This window comes from Labrus mixtus, chromosome 19 (assembly GCF_963584025.1).
Source record: "Labrus mixtus chromosome 19, fLabMix1.1, whole genome shotgun sequence".
Taxonomy (NCBI): domain Eukaryota; kingdom Metazoa; phylum Chordata; class Actinopteri; order Labriformes; family Labridae; genus Labrus; species Labrus mixtus.
In genome coordinates, this window is record NC_083630.1 from 11,850,129 (window position 1) to 11,868,438 (window position 18,310).

At 39.2% G+C, this 18,310-nt stretch overlaps 1 protein-coding gene across 1 annotated transcript in view; it reads left to right on the forward strand.

Moving 5' to 3' along the window:
* The window catches only part of LOC132994362 (contactin-associated protein-like 2), a 239,995-nt gene that overhangs the window by 145,866 nt on the left and 75,819 nt on the right, over nucleotides 1-18,310 (forward strand). The window contains exons 11-15 of the mRNA XM_061064673.1: nucleotides 1,137-1,299; nucleotides 5,349-5,455; nucleotides 10,423-10,542; nucleotides 11,482-11,597; nucleotides 12,680-12,764. Of these exons, the coding sequence (XP_060920656.1) occupies nucleotides 1,137-1,299; nucleotides 5,349-5,455; nucleotides 10,423-10,542; nucleotides 11,482-11,597; nucleotides 12,680-12,764 (591 nt within the window). The remainder of the gene's footprint in view (nucleotides 1-1,136; nucleotides 1,300-5,348; nucleotides 5,456-10,422; nucleotides 10,543-11,481; nucleotides 11,598-12,679; nucleotides 12,765-18,310) is intronic.

Below are 18,310 nucleotides of genomic sequence, written 5' to 3' on the forward strand. Positions count from 1 at the left end.
TGTGTGTGTGTGTGTGTGTGTGTGTGTGTGTGTGTGTGTGTGTGTGTGTGTGTGTGTGTGTGTGTGTGGCTGGCTCAGATTGAATCCCAGGTACTCATCTCCTTTATCTGACTGTGCGTGTGTGCTGTAATAACACCTCCACACAGGTATACCGTACTATAAACGGATGCACGTCGACGATTTATAGATGTAAAACACACAGACTCACCATATATCCATGTACTTTCACTCACTCCCTCACACCCTTGTTCACAGTTTGATCCTAGGCTTGTCCCCATTTCAGTCAAGGCCTGGTGCTACCTCAGGCCGGGCCATTGACTCTTGTATCTCATAAAGGTTCTGTAAACACTATATGTCTATCACAGCCTTAGTACAGATATTAAGGCTAAGGGGCCTTGTGAACAAGATTTAAAACAAAAGGGCAGATGAAGGTTCACAGCCCTAAAAAAATGACATAACTAAAGGATGATGCCGTTGTTCAGTCTGATGACTGCTTCCACAGAAGATAGTGTTTTCTTCACGTGTTACCGAATCCATCTTTCATCAGTTGTGGTAATCATCTTTCCCTGCTCTTTAACTCTGATGTTCTAACAAAAGCATATGTTGCTTCTCATTCTCCAAAGCTGTTCAGTATTTTGTTTATTCATCGTCAGCTCTCGTTTTGATCCAACAGTCCTACCAGAAAAAATTACTTCAATCCCTACTCAGTTTTGCAACATTGCAATTTTGGCCAATCACACAAGCTTTTCTACACATTTAACCAATTACTCATGTATTATGATTAAGTAAGTCACCAAACTCACATATGATAGTCAAACTATTCATACCCTTTGGTCTGCACATCAGATGGTATCATTTACTGTGTTTTAAATGTCTTTTTTTCCTGTGAAGCAGATCACTGCGCCAGGCAGGCACTCCCTAATCCCACTTCAAACTACAGTGTCCTAATGGAGACTCTATACCGTGCATCCATAATAATAAAACCAATACTTGATGACTACTTGTGAATATTTCATTGATGTTGAAAACTGTTAACCATGCACATATCTGCTTCTGGATGTGATGAGTCTATAGTTTAATTTCAAGTTTCATTGCTTTTGATTTTCTTTTCTTTTCGTCTGTTTGTTTTGTTCCAGGGTATTTTCTCCAGACGTTGTTATCCCCCTCCCTGCGTTCCTTCCAGGGCTGCATGCAAGCGATCCTAGTGGACGACCAACCAGCTGATCTGCACGCTGTAGAGAAAGGCACCATGGGAGCTTTTGAGAATGTCAGCCTGGACATGTGTGCAATCATAGACAGGTAAGAGTGACCATTCCTGCTTCCATGCTAAATCCATACAGTCCTTCAATAGATATAGAAGTCATATGCGTAGAGCCAACACAATGTGTCATAAATCAAATGGTTTTAATTTAGAAGTTGTATACATTGAATCATAAGCAGAGCCTTTGTGTTCTTATCTAGTGGTGTACAGTATGACTCAGGAGCTCTGCTTGCTGCGAGTGCAACTGCACAAGAATGAGTTTGTTGAAACTGAAAGACATGAGTAGGTTTCATCATCCGAAAACACAGTATGATCCTATCAAATGTTTGTTTTTAAAAACAGACACGTATTTCTCTTTTCCATTGGCCAATATAACATATCAGGAGGTTCTGCACAGCACGCCTCAGTGTTGGAACACTTTAAAATATATTACAGCTTGTTGACATTTCAATTTATTTCCTCGTCAGAGAGTCCAGAAACACATTCAGCTATACATGGAATCATCCACGTCTTGAGATCCTTTTGAATGCTTCTGAACATTTAACTTAATGCATTAGTGCAGAGCATTTCAACTCTGCGGGATTAACTGTTAAGCCTTTTCTTTTTTAAGTAAAAGTTAAGCGGGTTCCCCTCATGCAGTGGACACAAAGAAGATCTCAGCCATGATGAGTTATTTCATGGATTGCTCCATTAAGGTAAACAAGACTGAGAGGCAACAATTAGGAGTCGACCTTGTGCTAAGAAGAGAATTAACCCCGACCTTAGCCGTTTGTCTTCCGGTCAGTTTTGTCGATAACACTTACCTTCATCAATTTCCCTGCTCTGAGGAGAAGACAACAACTGTCACTGCTTGGTTTGGATCCATTTTGTCCTTAATTCAGATGTCTGGCTTGGTGAGATCACATATTAAAGCCTCTGGAAACCCAAAAAAACAAAAAGCTCATATTAACTCTCTGAAGGTTTAAAGAATGACATAAGGAATGTAAAGTGGGCGGGGTTTGCTCTGATATTTATTACAATCACTTTGAATGGCTTACAGCAGGCTTGCTCGTGTCAGATTTTAGATCAAACTCTTGTGACTGGCTGCTTGCTGTATTTCCCATCTCTATTATTTCTATGTTTTGTATCATCCTGCAGTATTGAGGTGTGCCCTGTCCTGCTATGGAAGATAAATGGAGGCAGTGTCACCACCTAACTAATCAGAACGTCTTTGAAGGCAGCGCAGTAGCCCTGTCTGACCTCCTTTTTGAGCAATGCCTTTCCACTGTTCTACTTTTTTGATCTATATGCTGGAAGCAGCGCGTACACATACCCACAACATGCATGCAGACACACACAGGGACAAGGCTACGCAAATAAAATGATTTTATTTCACAGTGTCACTGTTGTAGGACACACCTAAGCTCATAAAAGCACACAAAAGGTGCTCTTCATTGATATTCTATTTTTATCATGCAAAGCATAGAGCATATATAGTGCATGCTGTTCATTGCTCACAGCTTTCTATGTATAATTTATTGTATTTTTGTTTGTCAATGGTTGCCTGTTTTTAAAGAAAAAAATATTTTTATCTGCCTTGCTGAAGGTACAAAACATGATGGCATACTTAGAACGTGTGCATTTTCATTGCAGTTTTTTACTTAGAATATCATGTTCAGAAAGTCATGGTTAATTTAATTAATATCACACAAGAGGGGCTGATGAAATGCATATCAGCACTGCTGTGATTTGCTTGTAGGCATGAGGCCGCAGGCTTAGTGCCAAAGCTAAAAACAACAATGCATCATGCTAGGTTTCTCTTATTTCTTTTGAACTGACAGTAGTGCAACTTTCAGTTTCTTTCCATCTGGCGTCGTAAAGAACTACCTGCAGCCAGTAGAATAGTACAAATTAAACCGAATAGAGGAAAAAAACTCAAAATGATGCAAAATAAAAAGCAACACAGATATTAATATCATAACCTGTTAGATCTTTAAGTGGTCGTGAACAGTGGAGTGAATGCAATTTTGTGAGTTCAAAACTACACTGTTAACAGGTAACAAGTGGTGTCTTGGTTGTTTGAGTTTAACATATGGCGTCCTTTACACCCCAATAAATCTGTCAGTCAATGCAGGATGTGAACAATACGGTCTTCAAAGGTGTGACCTTTATCCTTGAGCTGTAATTGGACAGCTGGGTCCTGACCTGAAGAGCTGGTTCTCCTACAGTATATTGGATCTTTTTTTTTCCACCATGTAAATGCCCATGCATTCCTTGTTGTATTGTACAGTGCAAATGGCATTACTCTATGTGTCGCATTATGTTTTGTTTCCTTTTGTGGCCAAGCTCCTGGCTTAGCTTGCCAAACTCCAGACACGTAGTATGGCAATGCTGTGGTCTCAATTGTTTTCGTCTTCTTTGCCGGAACTGTGTTTGTTTGAGGTCTTGATAAAAGTCCAGTTTTGGCTAGCTGCATGACTTGAGTTTCTCCCTGCGCTGGTCTGTGCCATTTTCTGTCTTTGTAGACACGGTCCAAGGCAAGGCAAGGCAGGTTTATTTATATCGCACATTTCAGCAAAAAGGCATTTCAAAGTGCTTCACACAAGACATCAAAAGCATCATGACAAAGGGTTCCAATGATGTAGGATCATGACTTGTTTTCTAGTTTGTGATGAGAATCAACTACTAAGACTTGATTATTGTTAGTTTGTTTCGTGTTATCTTGAATGTTTTTGTTTTTGTCGTCTTTAGTGTTCACAGAGCAAATACAATGCAGTACACTCACTTGCATTTGTTCTTTCCTATTCTCACCTTTCTAGCATCTTCTATGAAAACAAACATTTGCATTAAGTATGAATAAGTTATTTAAAACATGACATGTTCCACTTAAGTCATCTAGTCCTGTATCATCTGAACAAGCCTGCAGTTGTACATCAGCTTTTTAGTCTCTTTAGTTGTGAAAACAGGGATTGCCTTATTTCTTTAGAGATTAAACGTCTCTGTGCTTCTTAACTGCCCGACTCCCTGCATGTCTGCAGAAGAAGCCAGCATTTTAAAAGAACCCCTGCAGCTCCTCTGTGTCACTGTTTGTTTTTCCTTCCAGTTGGCTTTCCTCTTAACATCACTTTGATTCATTCAAATAAGCATACACAGATATTTTAATCAAATCACTTATGTATGAGTACATGCGAGTTTTTCTGCTAGTTTGTGTATGTGCAAAGACTACAGAAACCTGGGATCCATCCCCAGCAGGCCTGCAGGCAGATCAAACCACAGACCTTTGATGTGTTCAGGATTTGAGATGCTATTCAATTTTCAATGAGAAAAACAGTGATGTCTTAACTGCTGAGTGTGTAGTTCTGTATTCACTCTGAGGTGAATAAAGCTGTTTTTTCCCGACTATACTCCTGGAATTTTTAAAACGTGGGTACTGACTTACAACAAAACAAATCTACCTATTCTTGCTTAAAACGTACAAAAAACATACAACAAAATTACATCTGGAGTTTGTGACTAAAACTTTTCCATCACTTTGTGTATGAGTTTTATTTCTGTGGTGGAAGAAAACATTTTAGTTATTATCATTGACATATTTTTGGGTCATCACAAAAGGTATTAGTATCAGTACAAATAAGGATTTATTGCCTCCAATAATTGTCTCCTGTTAACCAAGGTGACCAGGAATTGCAGCCTTTCTGCTCTGACATGTTCAGTCAAATGCTCTAATGATCAGTGAAAACATCTGTATTGTGCCATTCATTGGGAATCCAATTCAGAAATTTAATTTTTAACTTTGCGCTGTCATTGATACAATCTGATCCATATTTTTTTTTTTTTAAGTAATCAACCAACTGGCTACAAATCACAAATCTGAATAGTGCTTTGTGATTACTATAATTGATGAACTGAAAAGCTTATTTACATTATATACTTAATTTACTTGCATATCCATAAAATGCTTAGGAAACATGGGTTGTGATTGTTTTTTTGTGGCATTGTCCTTTTTTTAACACCATACTGCAAAGATTTAAAAGTTCTCTCTCTCTCTCTCTCTCTCTCTCTCTCTCTCTCTCTCTCTCTCTCTCTCTCTCTCTCTCTCTCTCTCCAGATGTATGCCTAATCACTGTGAACATGGCGGTCGCTGTAAACAGACGTGGGACAGTTTCAGCTGTAGCTGTGACGGAACAGGATACACAGGAGCCACCTGCCACACATGTAAGTCTGTCAGTGTGTGTGTGCAGCACGTGCTCTTTGTTTCCACTTTAACATCACTTTATTCTGTTGCTTGTGTGTCTGTTTGTCTATGCTTTATTTCCTCTGTTCTCCTTTGAGTGATTAAGCTGTTTCCTCCCTCAAAAGCCTCAGCAGAGGGACCGATGAGCTTTTGAAGTGTTCACAGGCCGGGCTGTTCTCACTGCGTTGTGTGTTTTGTTCTGGGCTGAGAAGAGGCAACATGACCGAACGCACCCCAAAACAAAGCACAAAGAGAGAACAAAGTTAGAGAGAGAGAGAGAGAGCGAGAGATAGAGAGAGATAGGGAAAGCCAAAGAGGATTTTTTAAAGCTTAAACATTTTGAGAATGCCATCCCTCCTCCCTCATGCTCAAAATGTTGTTCTCCCTCTTTTAAGAGAGGATAAGAGAGAATTGTTTTAGCGGTTTGTATTAGTTCAACATGAAATAACATATTTCATAAAACGTAGGTGTGAAAAATGTTGTGATATACTGCTGGATAGGTGATAGTGTATATGAATATGTGCCACCTCATATCTCTGTCTCTAAGAAAGACTTGTTTTCTAAGCAGAAAACAAAAGAGAGCATAGCTTTTGGAGATCAGGGAGTCTGATTTGGGAGTGGAAAGTCATGGGTTGGATGTGGGGGCAACCTGGAAAAATGCAGATATGGAGATTGAATGAGTATGCCCATCAAGAGCCACTACTGATGTGTCCAAAGCATGGAAGTTATAGCACCCAATCTCAGAACCCACAAGCTATATGTTTGATATCATTATCGGCTAACTTTTGGGGCTTCCAGTGTTGCCGGGGGTTTATGATAAAAACAAAAATATATCCTTCCAAAATATCCTTTATCTGTGCGTTGCATTGTAGAACTTTGAGAAGCGGGAATGCAGTCTGAAGTTGAGTAAAGACACCCGTTGAGTAGTAGCTTCACTCTTGTGCAAATATACCACAACATTACTACAAAAAAAGCAGAACACTTTAAGATGATCCTGTGCCTCATATGCAGAATCTGTAAACACAGATTAAGTGAGCATCAAACTGTTAGCAGAGCTCGTCAAGTGTATGATTTAAATGAGCAAAGCCAAGATTTGTTAAATGAGTCACTCCACCTAATTAAACTTGTATGAGAAGCCATGAGAGCGGATTATTGAACCAAGTGAGCTTGTGTATATGGAGAAGAGAAGGGTACCAAGCACTGACCCTTGAGGTACCCCTGTGGATAAGCTGTGCACTTTGGACACTTCTCCCTTCCACAACACTCTAAAGGATCGCCCAGAGAGGTAGGACACGAACCAGCAGAGGGCAGATCCTGAGATGCCAAGTTCAGAGAGCGTGGATAGGAGGATTTGATGGTTGACTGTGTCAAAGGCAGCAGACAGGTCTAGCATTAATAGAACTAAGGACTGACCCGCAGCTCTGGCAGCTTGTAGCGATTCTGTTACAGCTCACTTACATTTAAAGCCACAGACACAGAAACAGCCTGTTCTGAGCAGGGCTGAAAAAGAGGAGTTCATAGGCATGATCAAATACAGAATCGTGGTGGATTTTTAACAAGAAACTCCACAGACATTTTTTGGGAGCTCTGGGAGTTATGGCATTTAAACTAGTTAAAAAGGAGGATAATATGTGACCTTTAATCCACATGTGGGTCTGCTGTAGCTTTGTCAAGATTGAGATAAAAACTAGGGTTCCTTTCATGTCTTAGACATAATGTATAGTGGGATTGTATAAGCTTTTAGAGTTTGACACATATGGGGCACTGGAAGTGATCATATCTCTACTCTGAAAAATGACTCTGTTAGTCTGCCTCTGTGGGTCAACAAACTATTTATTCTAAACAACTTCATAGTTTGTATGTTTCACTAACAAACCATTAAATTATAAGGGAAAATATGCAGGAATTTGGATGATTGATTTTTTATATGGTATTAATAAAAAATATACTCAGTTGCCCATTGCAATTTCTAAAATTGATCAATATGTCTGATTACTTTGTTAAATATATCTTGAAATGTTGAATACATGGCTTCCCAATCGTTGTTTCCACCAAAAGGAGGGGATATGTTTCAGCTGAAAGTAGCTGGCTGTGGTTGCTGCTTCTTGCCTTTAAGAACATAAAATTGGATGTAGGTTGATATATTTTTGACTGCACCGCTACAACTATTTAATGTGTTTGTGAGTATGGATAACACAGTGATAACTGTTTTTTTTTCTGAATTTTTAGGGTCTTTTTTACTCTGAAGGAGAAATTGGTTAAAATAAATATATTTTATTTACTTAAATTTTCTGTATTTACTAAATCACATTGCCTGGAGTGCAATGTCTCTAACTTTCTCTGTTGGCCTTGGCCTGGAATCATTCAGTTATGTCTCAACACAATGAAGAGATCCACAGAAACCATACTGTTTATTACTTCCACTCTGTTGCAGCCTCTGACTGACGGTTTTGATCAGAAGTTCAGAAGTAGTGCTTTAACAGCTCTGTTTATTTCTGTGGAGATCAGTGTGAGATAGTTCAGCGGGGTCAGGTCCTCATAACAGCGGTTTCATTGAAAGGTGCACATCCTGTCAGCAAGCTACTGCATCACTAAACTCCAGGAAGTGTGGAGGGATCTCAAAGAGAAAAAGACTAATAATCAAGAATTCAGAGGAAGAAGCTGAGACTTAAGAAATTCAAGAGAGAGAGAAAAGGTGGATTGTCTCCTTTTTAACTCGGTGTTAAGCCTACGAGCAGTCCTCATCAAGAAAGTTTCACTCCAAGTCTCACTCTTACACTGCTCTTTGAGGACTATTTCCTCCTCCTCTCTGTCTGCCAGTGTGTACATCAACACAAACACAACATCAATATGTTGTCCTATAGATTGCTGGAGTGTGTGGGACAGGACAACACTTCTTGACAGGCGCTGAATGGAGACTGGCATGCACATGAAATTGCCTTTCTAGAAGGCGGGAAAAGAAAACAACTGTTGACATTGATATGCTATTTTAGATCCATCTTGGAGTGATACAATCTAATTAATCTTTGGTCCATGACATAAAAATACTTTACAGTGTTGATATGGAATGAAGGCAGAAAAGAAGTTTCTCATTGAGAGAAACTGACACATGCTATCTTGGGAAAGTGCTTCATCTGTGACAGTGGAATAACAGGACTTTCCCTGTGATTCCAAAACCTACTTAAGACATTCAAAACAAGATTTGAGATTTTTTATTAATGAACATTTTCATTTTTTTGAAACATAATAATGACTGAATGGAAAAGTTTCCCAGAGAATCAGTCCCTCTGATTTATATTTTTAAAACATGTCTGTAAAACAGCCACCACTCTCAGACCAACATTTTGAATTTTTAGACCAAGAAAACCACTAGAATAGTGCTAGTGACAAAAAAATAGGTTTTTTTTTCCAATATTAGCATAAATCTCAGCATAGAATATTGTAGCAATGGTCCTCCATGTCAAACAAAGACATTAGAATTCATTTCTATTTCTGTTCTGAGCTTAAAATGTCATTCTGTGTTAACCTAAAGTTTTGACCATAGCTTAAGGGATCAGTCCCACAGATTTATAGAAAAGAAAAAAAACATTGTTGTATCACTGCCACAACTCTCAGACCAACATTTTGAATTTTAGGACAAGAATTACTGCTAGAATAGTGCTAGTGAAATAAAATAGGACTGTTTTCCAATATTAGCATACATCTCTGCATAGAATTTTGTAGCAGACGTCCACTGTGCCACATTTACCATCATGCATTGTGCTGGACTGAAGTTTATTGTTAATGTTTGAAAATGTGTTTCATTATTCCTTGTGTTGCTATGGAGCATATTCAGTAGATGTTGTTAAATGTTATTAAAGCTCATGTGAGAAATGTTTGTTTTGTGTCGATTTTGGTGCCCCATGTGGACAAAGTGGTATGACTTATGACTTACAGATTTACAGGACAAAGGTAGCAAAGAGATGAGACAAAAAGACTCATCCTGCATAATTCAACTGTCAGATATATCATTCACTGTCAATCTTTGATGTGGAAATGGTAGACAAAGGCTGTTTTCACTGTTCATCACTTGTCTGACACCTACCCTGCATTAGAGGTTTTAGACATTAAAAATAACTATACAGAAACTGGTTTGATTTTGTGGGTCATACAGAAACACCAGTATTAGTTTCAGTCTGTTTCATAACTGGCTGAAAACTCCTCACAGGAGCTTTAAATGCAGTTTTGTGTTATAGTTTTGACCAGACAATTACATTTCAAATGTGTTTATGTCTCCTGCAGATTGTTAAAAGCTGCTTCTCCTCCCTATCCCTCAGAAAGTTGCTTTCAATATTTAAATTGTCAGTGCAACCTGATGTTTAGCTAAGAGTTGGATTTCACAGTCATGCAACACAACACATAACTAGAACCCATTTTAAAGTTAAACAACAAGTATAGGCTCGTTCATTTGAAACAGTGTTTGAGGAACTTTTACTTGCATTAATTATGGGAACACCTGTTGACAGAAGGCATTATATTTATTTGCTACAAAATCTTGTTCTGCTTTTTTTTAACTGCCTGAAATATCACTGTCTTCAATGTTTGCCCATAAAAGTAAGTAATGTCTCTTTGTGTGTAAACTGTATCACTTCGTTAGAATCTGACTCTTCAGTGATGAAAAAAAACAACTTTAGAAACTGTCAACCTTCTAACTCGTGGTCTGGTTTCCTCTTGTTGGTCATAGAGACATAATTATTTAAATGAGTCTATTTCATGGCAAGTTATTCACTACTGCATATGTTTAATATAGAGCTTGAAATGTGTAAAAAATAAGCAAAATATATTCATATTATAATAATATATATTAGTTGTATACATGTATTTTATCACAGCATAAAGAAATAAGGACATCTCGTTTCCTCCTCCAACTCTTTCTTCCTTTTTTCTTTTCTTTATCTCCCTCTCTCAGCTATCTATGAGCCGTCATGTGAGGCCTACAAGCACTTGGGCAGGTCCTCTGACACCTACTGGATCGACCCTGACGGCAGCGGACCCCTTGGCCCTTTTAAAGTCAACTGCAACATGACAGGTGCGTGTGGGCGGGCAGGGAATGACTTTTCTGTCACTGCATGCATTTTATCTTTCTTACATCTATGTGTGTGCGCGCGTGCAAGTGTGTGTGTGTGTGTGTGTGTGTGTGTGTGTGTGTGTGTGTGTGTTTGTTTGTGTGTTTGTGTGTATACCACCCTGTCTAGCCTCAGTGACCTGCGAGGGAAGAAAACTGCAGCCCTCCTCATTCTTAACCTCAGACAACAGCACTCTTAACCTGCCATAGACCTAGGGTTTCCATGGCGACACAGATATTTCATGCAGCCAGCTCAAACACATACACACTCACACACGCACGCATACCACAAACATGACTGACACAAACCAGTAATGCAAACGTAAGAGTGCTCGAACCGTCTGAATGACACTTCTCTCACACACACACACACACACACACACACACACAGCGTGGAATAACTAGAAAGCGGAGAACAGCAGAGCACAAAGGCAGAGCAAAGGCGAGACTTTTAATGAAATGTCACTGCACTCCGCTGACTGGCCCCTTAGTCACGCTGAATAACACTCTCACACACACCTCACAAATGTGAAGAGCTTCTCTCTCTCCGACACATACACACACACAAGAGAGATGAATTTCATGCACACACACACGTTCCTTGACTGACAGTGTGAATGAACAGAATGATGCCTGACTGACTGACTGGCTGGCTCATAACTGCTGTATGCTATAACAGCACAGAAGTGTCTATTAAACCTTATAGCATACCTTCCTCGGTTACACAGAAAGAACTTCACTGCCATGACAGCTAAAGTTTTCAGTTTGAATTTTTCTGTACCATCATGTTGGTGAATCTACTGTGTGTAAACTTGTCCCCACATAATCTACTGTGTCTAAATATTTCCAGCACTTGAAGAAAAAAAATCATGGAGCGCTATTTTTTTGTTTGTTTATGTGTAGAGGACAAAGTGTGGACAACGGTGATGAACAACCTGCCCCCCAAAACCACAGTGACTGGCTCCAGTAGAGAGAGACGCACCGTCCTACAGGTTAACTACAGCGCCTCCATGGACCAGGTACTGTAGGCACACACTGTAGGCGTAATGCTTAGAAATGCTTTTGTTTCTAACTTTAACATTCATATTTTAGATACAATTAAACTTTGAATACATGCATCAGTCAGCTGTAACACTGTTAACAAAGTCAAAGATATATGAGACTTGCTATAGTCTTAAAGTACGATCTTAAGGATGAACATAATTGAATGGATTTTCTGTATCCTCAATTAAAGGAAGAATATGCGATTTTTCACACTTAAATGTAGCAGAAATCAAATACATCCACTGAAAATAACTCTGAGTAATGACTGTCAACAATGAGTGTAACACCCGAGTCCCACTGTCTGTGATGCTTTCCGAGCTTTCCGAGCCGTATCTACACTTTGTTTATATCGCCGGGCCGGCCGGCCAGCTCATCCTCTTGCATATAAAAGTTGTTTAATGAGGGACTAGAGAAAAGAAGAACGACATACTGTACTCACTGCTTATTTGAATGTCATGTAAGCGTTTTTGGATCACAGTCATTTTGTGTAAATTTACATGCAGTGTGACGAGACGAGCAAACTAAAGATCGCTAGCATTAGCATGCCAACACAACAATGCAGCGCAAGTTGTTTTGGTTTCATGCTGGTGCTCAAGGGGCGACATCTGCTGGATAAAAAAGTTGCATATTCTCCCTTTAAGCAAAATAAACTTTAAATATAATCTGACATTCTTGCAATTTTAATATTATTGACATACCATCTATTTCTCTTAGTTTTAATAAAAATATCTTGAGTCATTTCTCAGTGGAACCTGCTAATAAAAGAAAGAAAATAATAATAATTCATATATCTTCTAAGATTGTCTAAAAATAAGCTACACCTTCAGCAGTGTCATAAACAATAAGAACGTGAGCTCCTTCCTGTCATTGTGATTCCTCCTAATAGATCATTGGTTCCATTTTCAGCCTCTCTGAATCACCTGAAGCTCTATTAAAACGACATTAGTAGAGTACATGTTACTTCATTTTGCTGCCTAGTATTTTGTTTCAACATCAAATGGACCTGTCTGGCTGACTACAGTATACTGAAGAAATACATCTGTGTGCTTGTTTTCAGATGACAGCCATCACCAACAGTGCAGGAAGCTGTGAGCAGCAAATCGCCTACAGCTGTCGCATGTCCAGACTGCTCAACACTCCAGGTAAGAGCTGAGGATGGCGTCTTTATTCACCGCTGACTTTTAAACAAGCACAGTGAGACAGGCAGGATGTTCTTTCTGTCACACCGTCAGGATTTGATGGGAAATTCATTTTAACAACAACCCTCTCTTCCAGTTCCTCTCTATGTGAGGGATACTACAGAGGAGAGTCAAATCAAACAGGATTGGTATGGACATGAATAACTCGAAATGTTTGGAAAAGTACTGAGACGACTTAGATCAAAGAAGTAATTTAGATGTGAAGCGGTTAAAAAGTACTACTGGCCCCTAAAGTGACAAATTTGGCTCTATTATGTGCATTTGGGATGGCTCCTTACCTTAAGGAAATGAATGTGTCCATTATAATCAAAGCAGAGAGTGTACATCATTGATTAGAGGCATAACACACAGATTTGAGAATAAGCCAGCTAATTACACGAGCATAAACTTTATGAACAATTCATCACCGAAAGAAAAAACAGATATAGATATTGAGAAATTTTAAATCACTAATATTCAATTTTCAATGCACGTGGCAAATTTGTGTTTGGCAAAAGAAGTTTGAAGTAATCCAGAAGGATGTTGGGATGTCGACGCAACACAAAGCGGATACTTCATGTGTTGAAAACTGAAGATGATGCCGAGGTGCAAAATCCTGTAGTTCGTCGATTGTCTGCTTCAGACTGGCTCTGGAAGCACCGGAAGTCGCATTCACACATTAAAAGCAACTGTTTTTACAGCAGAAATTAACACGTTGACAGCCTGGTTTACAGAAAGAAATTGGTCTAATTAGGTCTTCCCCGGCACATTTGGATAACAGGTTGGCACAATGTAACGGTTTGTCAAGAGGCTTAAAACCCTCAGCTCCAGCTCTCAGCCTGTTGTTAGGCTGACTGAAAGTTAGGGTGAGACAGCATTTCCAGCAGAGCGACCGTCGTTCATGGGACTTCAAAGCCCTCGGCAGTAACATATGGGTGACTTCACTCAGACTTCATTCATTTATATTTACAGTCGATCTACAAAACACGTTACTTTGTAATTCATTACCCCTAACACTGTTCAAAATTGGCTAAAAATGTCTCACTGGAGCTTTAAAGGGTGATCAAAATAAATCATTATGTCACTTTTTGCAGTTCATAGGGCATCCACTCCGTCTGTTTTTGTTTTGAGGCTATAATCTACTTTTCCGGTCTTATAGGAAAGTCGGTGTTGAGAAGATTTTCCACAAACCAAGAAATTGACCTAAAAAGCAGGCTATGGCTGCTCATGGGCTCATTGTTGACCATGTCAGCTGTTACAGGCCTCACTAAAGCTGTGATCATGACAGCTGCTTCTCTACGCTGCAGCAGCAAAGCAGAAGTACCATGGTTACCTTGATAAACAAGAACATAGAAAAAGAGCAGCACACTTTTTTTTTAAATGGAGAAGGACACAGTCAAAGATGAGCTGGATGATACGATGCATGTCCACTCTACAGTTTTACAGTTTTTATTCTCTACTCATGTGAAATCAATAAATTACAGTCAATCTTGGAACCTATCAGATGACAAAACAATTGCCAACTTTAGAGGCTTCCAGTGTATCAAGCTGTTAGCAATAAGGACGTCTGGGCATGACTTCCCTTTGTTCACTGTCTGACCAGCAACATGGGAGGCAAGAATTGAGTTGATGCTAAGAGAAAAGGTCAAAGAACAGATTGATAGCTGGATTTGTATGCAGAGATCTTTTTAAATACATCTAATTTAAAACATTTAATCAACAAACATGATCAAACCTTTTTTTTTTATGGCGTTTCTTCCCTCCAGTTTAGTCCCAAAGACTTTCAGAATGGAGGCAGAGCAGCGGTATTGCTTTTCCGTTGACTTGTGGCGACTTCTTTTTCTTCTGTTGCCCATCTGTGTGTTTGAGCTCTTTTTCTTCACCCTGTCTTGAGCTCGACTCTGACTACAGATGACAGTGCTGAAACAGACCATGAGAACGAGTTGTGTCCTGGCTCGGCTCATTCTGAGAAGATTAACTGGGATTAAATTTATTTGCATTAGATTTCATTTGACTCTGCCTTTTTGGATGTTATGTACTTGAGTAAAGCCAATTGTCAGTGTGGTTTGGATTAGTTAGGCTGGCTTGTGAGATGCTGGAGTTGTGTTAGATTTGCCCTAGATTAGATTTGTTTGATTAGTGCTGTAGTCGGGGTTTACTGGGGTTTCGATTGGATTCAGAACAGAGAAGAGAGAAGGCGGCTTGAGGCTGTATTTTACTTTGTATTTTACTCTAGTTTAAGCACAGTTTATGTCAATGCTTTATATTTAGTCTAATATGGAGGTGGAATAACAAACATGCTGTCACGCATTAACTGTTATTTTCTTCCTTTTTAGCCAACAAATACATTATTAAAATGTATAGAAGCTACACGGCTTGGGGATGACATCTTGAAGACAAGAGACTTCTGGCAATTACAATGAGAAATAGGAAATAGAACGAGGGAGAAACAGGCTAAAAGGGATTGTTAGATGTATTACAGGGTGTGTGTGTGTGTGTGTGTGTGTGTGTGTGTGTGTGTGTGTGTGTGTGTGTGTGTGTGTGTGTGTGTGTGTGTGTGTGTGTGTGTGTGTGTGCGTGCGTGTGCCCAAGCCCAAAATGCTTCTGTATGAGCACACACACACCCACACACACCCACACAATGACACATGCATGCACACTGTCAATCAGCCCTTTATTAACTAGTTTACTCCCACTTCACTGCAAGTTAGGGAAATCCAATTACCAGTGTACAATGACTGAGGAAGTAGAAGCAGGAAAAATAATTTTCTCCAAAATATGTTTCATAAATTAGCTTACATCCTTCATCAAATTATACTGTCAACAGCATTTTCTCTGTGCACAACAGACACACACACACACACACACACACACACACACACACACACACACACACACACCCTGTAATACATCTAACAATCCCTTTTAGCCTGTTTCTCCCTCGTTCTATTTCCTATTTCTCATTGTAATTGCCAGAAGTCTCTTGTCTTTAAGATGTCATCCCCAAGCCGTGTAGCTTCTATACATTTTAATAATTTTTCCCATACTGATCTCATCTATTACACTAGTGATGGCATTTGAGAGATAAACAGAGCGTTACATGGGAATCATATTCTGCCACCAGTGACAACGCTAATTTAGATCGGGGGCCGTAATTGTTCTAACCCCTTCCTCACCTCTTACACAGATTCTGTCCTTTTAAAATTTTGTATTGCCTCTCTTTTACCACACACACACCCACCCACACCCACACACACACACACACACACACACACACACACACACACACACACACACACACACACACACACACACACACACACACACACACACACACACAATATTTTAAGGGGATACATTAGAAACCTGGTAGTATTTTTGAATGGTCGTGCATCCCGCCCTCATTTACCCCTGAGTCGGAAAAGGAGCTTCCAGTGACGCAAAATGATGATTTTCGCACTCACTCAAAAAGGCAGTTGCTAACAAGTGGCTAAATGTGACTACAGTGGTTGTCGGGGACATTAAACGTCATCACACCGGACACAGAGGCCGGGAACTCTCTCAGTCTGTGATGTCTCATGTAGGTTTAATCTTTAGGTAAAGTCAAATATTAGGTCAGTAAACAATTGATTAAGCTACGCAGATTAGTTTATCGGACATCGTCTGAAGCATAGCAGTAGTGACGTCACAATCATCCGACCGTGGTGTAATTTGCTTGTAGCAGAACGTTAGCTTTTTACTTCTGTCAGCCGCATTGACGCTTCAAACATCATAAAAACGGTGTTCATCTGTGAAGATTATCCTGCTGAACAAAACGCCTATGCTTCAGAAACGTGCGTTTGCCACAGAGCATATTTCTGCAATGATCCAAAATCCAATGCAAAAATCCCATATGCAAATTCTCGTTAGACCCCATGGCGATGCTACGTCTGGGTTGGCCTACAGAAATACGTCATATGATTTGTTCTCCATTAATAAGAGGTGTCACTGACTCCAGTGATGGTGATATGTAAAAATTGGGGCTATCTAACGTAGGCTTCCAGTGGAAATTACCCATAAAAACACAAATACTTCATTATGGGGATTAAGTGGTTCCAAATTAGTGGTTTAAGAAGGCAGTAATAATGACAAAGAAGCGAGCCAGCCACTGTGTAGTACTACAAACACACACTTAAACACACTCTTTTACAAAGAAATAAATAGAGCACAGAACTTGGATTAGACCCCAATGACTTTATGTTGCAGTGCTGTTAAACAGCTTGTTTGTTTTGTCTTTTTATTTATGGATTTTTATTTGAATGGTTAACCTTTACAATGCAGCAGCAGCAAGAGGAGATTTGATTTTTCTTTCTTCTTTCTTGCTTCCACTTCACATGCTCGTGTCTCTCTAAAAATATAACAGGTATCATGAATGGAGCACTGCTCTGGAATGCAGGTATCTCGATTAAATACTCAAATCTGTCTAAATGCATGTATACGACAGACAATAAGGAGTCCTTCACGTATCCAAAAAGTTATGATAACTCACAATTTTTAGACTTTAGACTTCATTTCACTTCACTTCTTTTTAACAGCCTGGTTTCTGTGCAGCAGACAATTCCCACCAAAGAACAGTATAAACACAAAACAAAGTATACACTACTAGACACTTAAATGGGACGTTGTGTGGGCTCAAACAGAGTAGGGTCTATTAGGGGTGGGAATCACCAGAGTCTCCAAGATACGATATTATCGCGATACTCGAGACACGATGCGATTCTATTGCGATATTTAACATTTTGCAATATGCTGACAATTGCGATACAATATATTGCGGTTAAGATTTTTAACTGCATATTATGTCCACTACACTAAACTAAATCAAGAACTGTTTTGTCAAATAAGAAAAAAATCTCAGTCTGTTCCTCTCACTTCAGTCTTTTTAATTGCATTTCAGTCTAATTGAACTTTAACATGAATTTTTAACAATGCAACTTGTTCAACATGAATTGTGCAACCCCTTCAGCAGTTAAATTTTTTTTTTAAAAGCATATCTAAAATATGATATTAAAAATATCGATACTTGGGCGCCATGAGACGATATAATATCGCCACACAAAATATTGCGATACTATACTATACTATCAATTTTTTACCCCACCTCTAGGGTCTATGCTGTCGCAGTGGAGCGTGCACTATCCTGATTTTTATATCTTGACTTTCATGTTTTTCTTTTTATATTTAAGCTGTTTGGCTGCAGAGAAGAACAAAATGCTGATCTGGGACCTTGTCGTATAGGCTGAAAAACAGTGTATGTATTTAATTTAATGCCACTTTATATTTCATGTATTATCCCTTTCTTATTAGCTTATTTGTGCGCACACCCGGCTTGACTGTGCTATGTCTTTCATTACCGGACCAATGTTCTGGTTACAGTGTTTTTAATTTAGGATCACACTCAAGGCAAGAAACAATGTGGGAGCTGAGAGAGAGCAAGAGCTAATATATCACAAGACAAGAGAGAGGAGAAC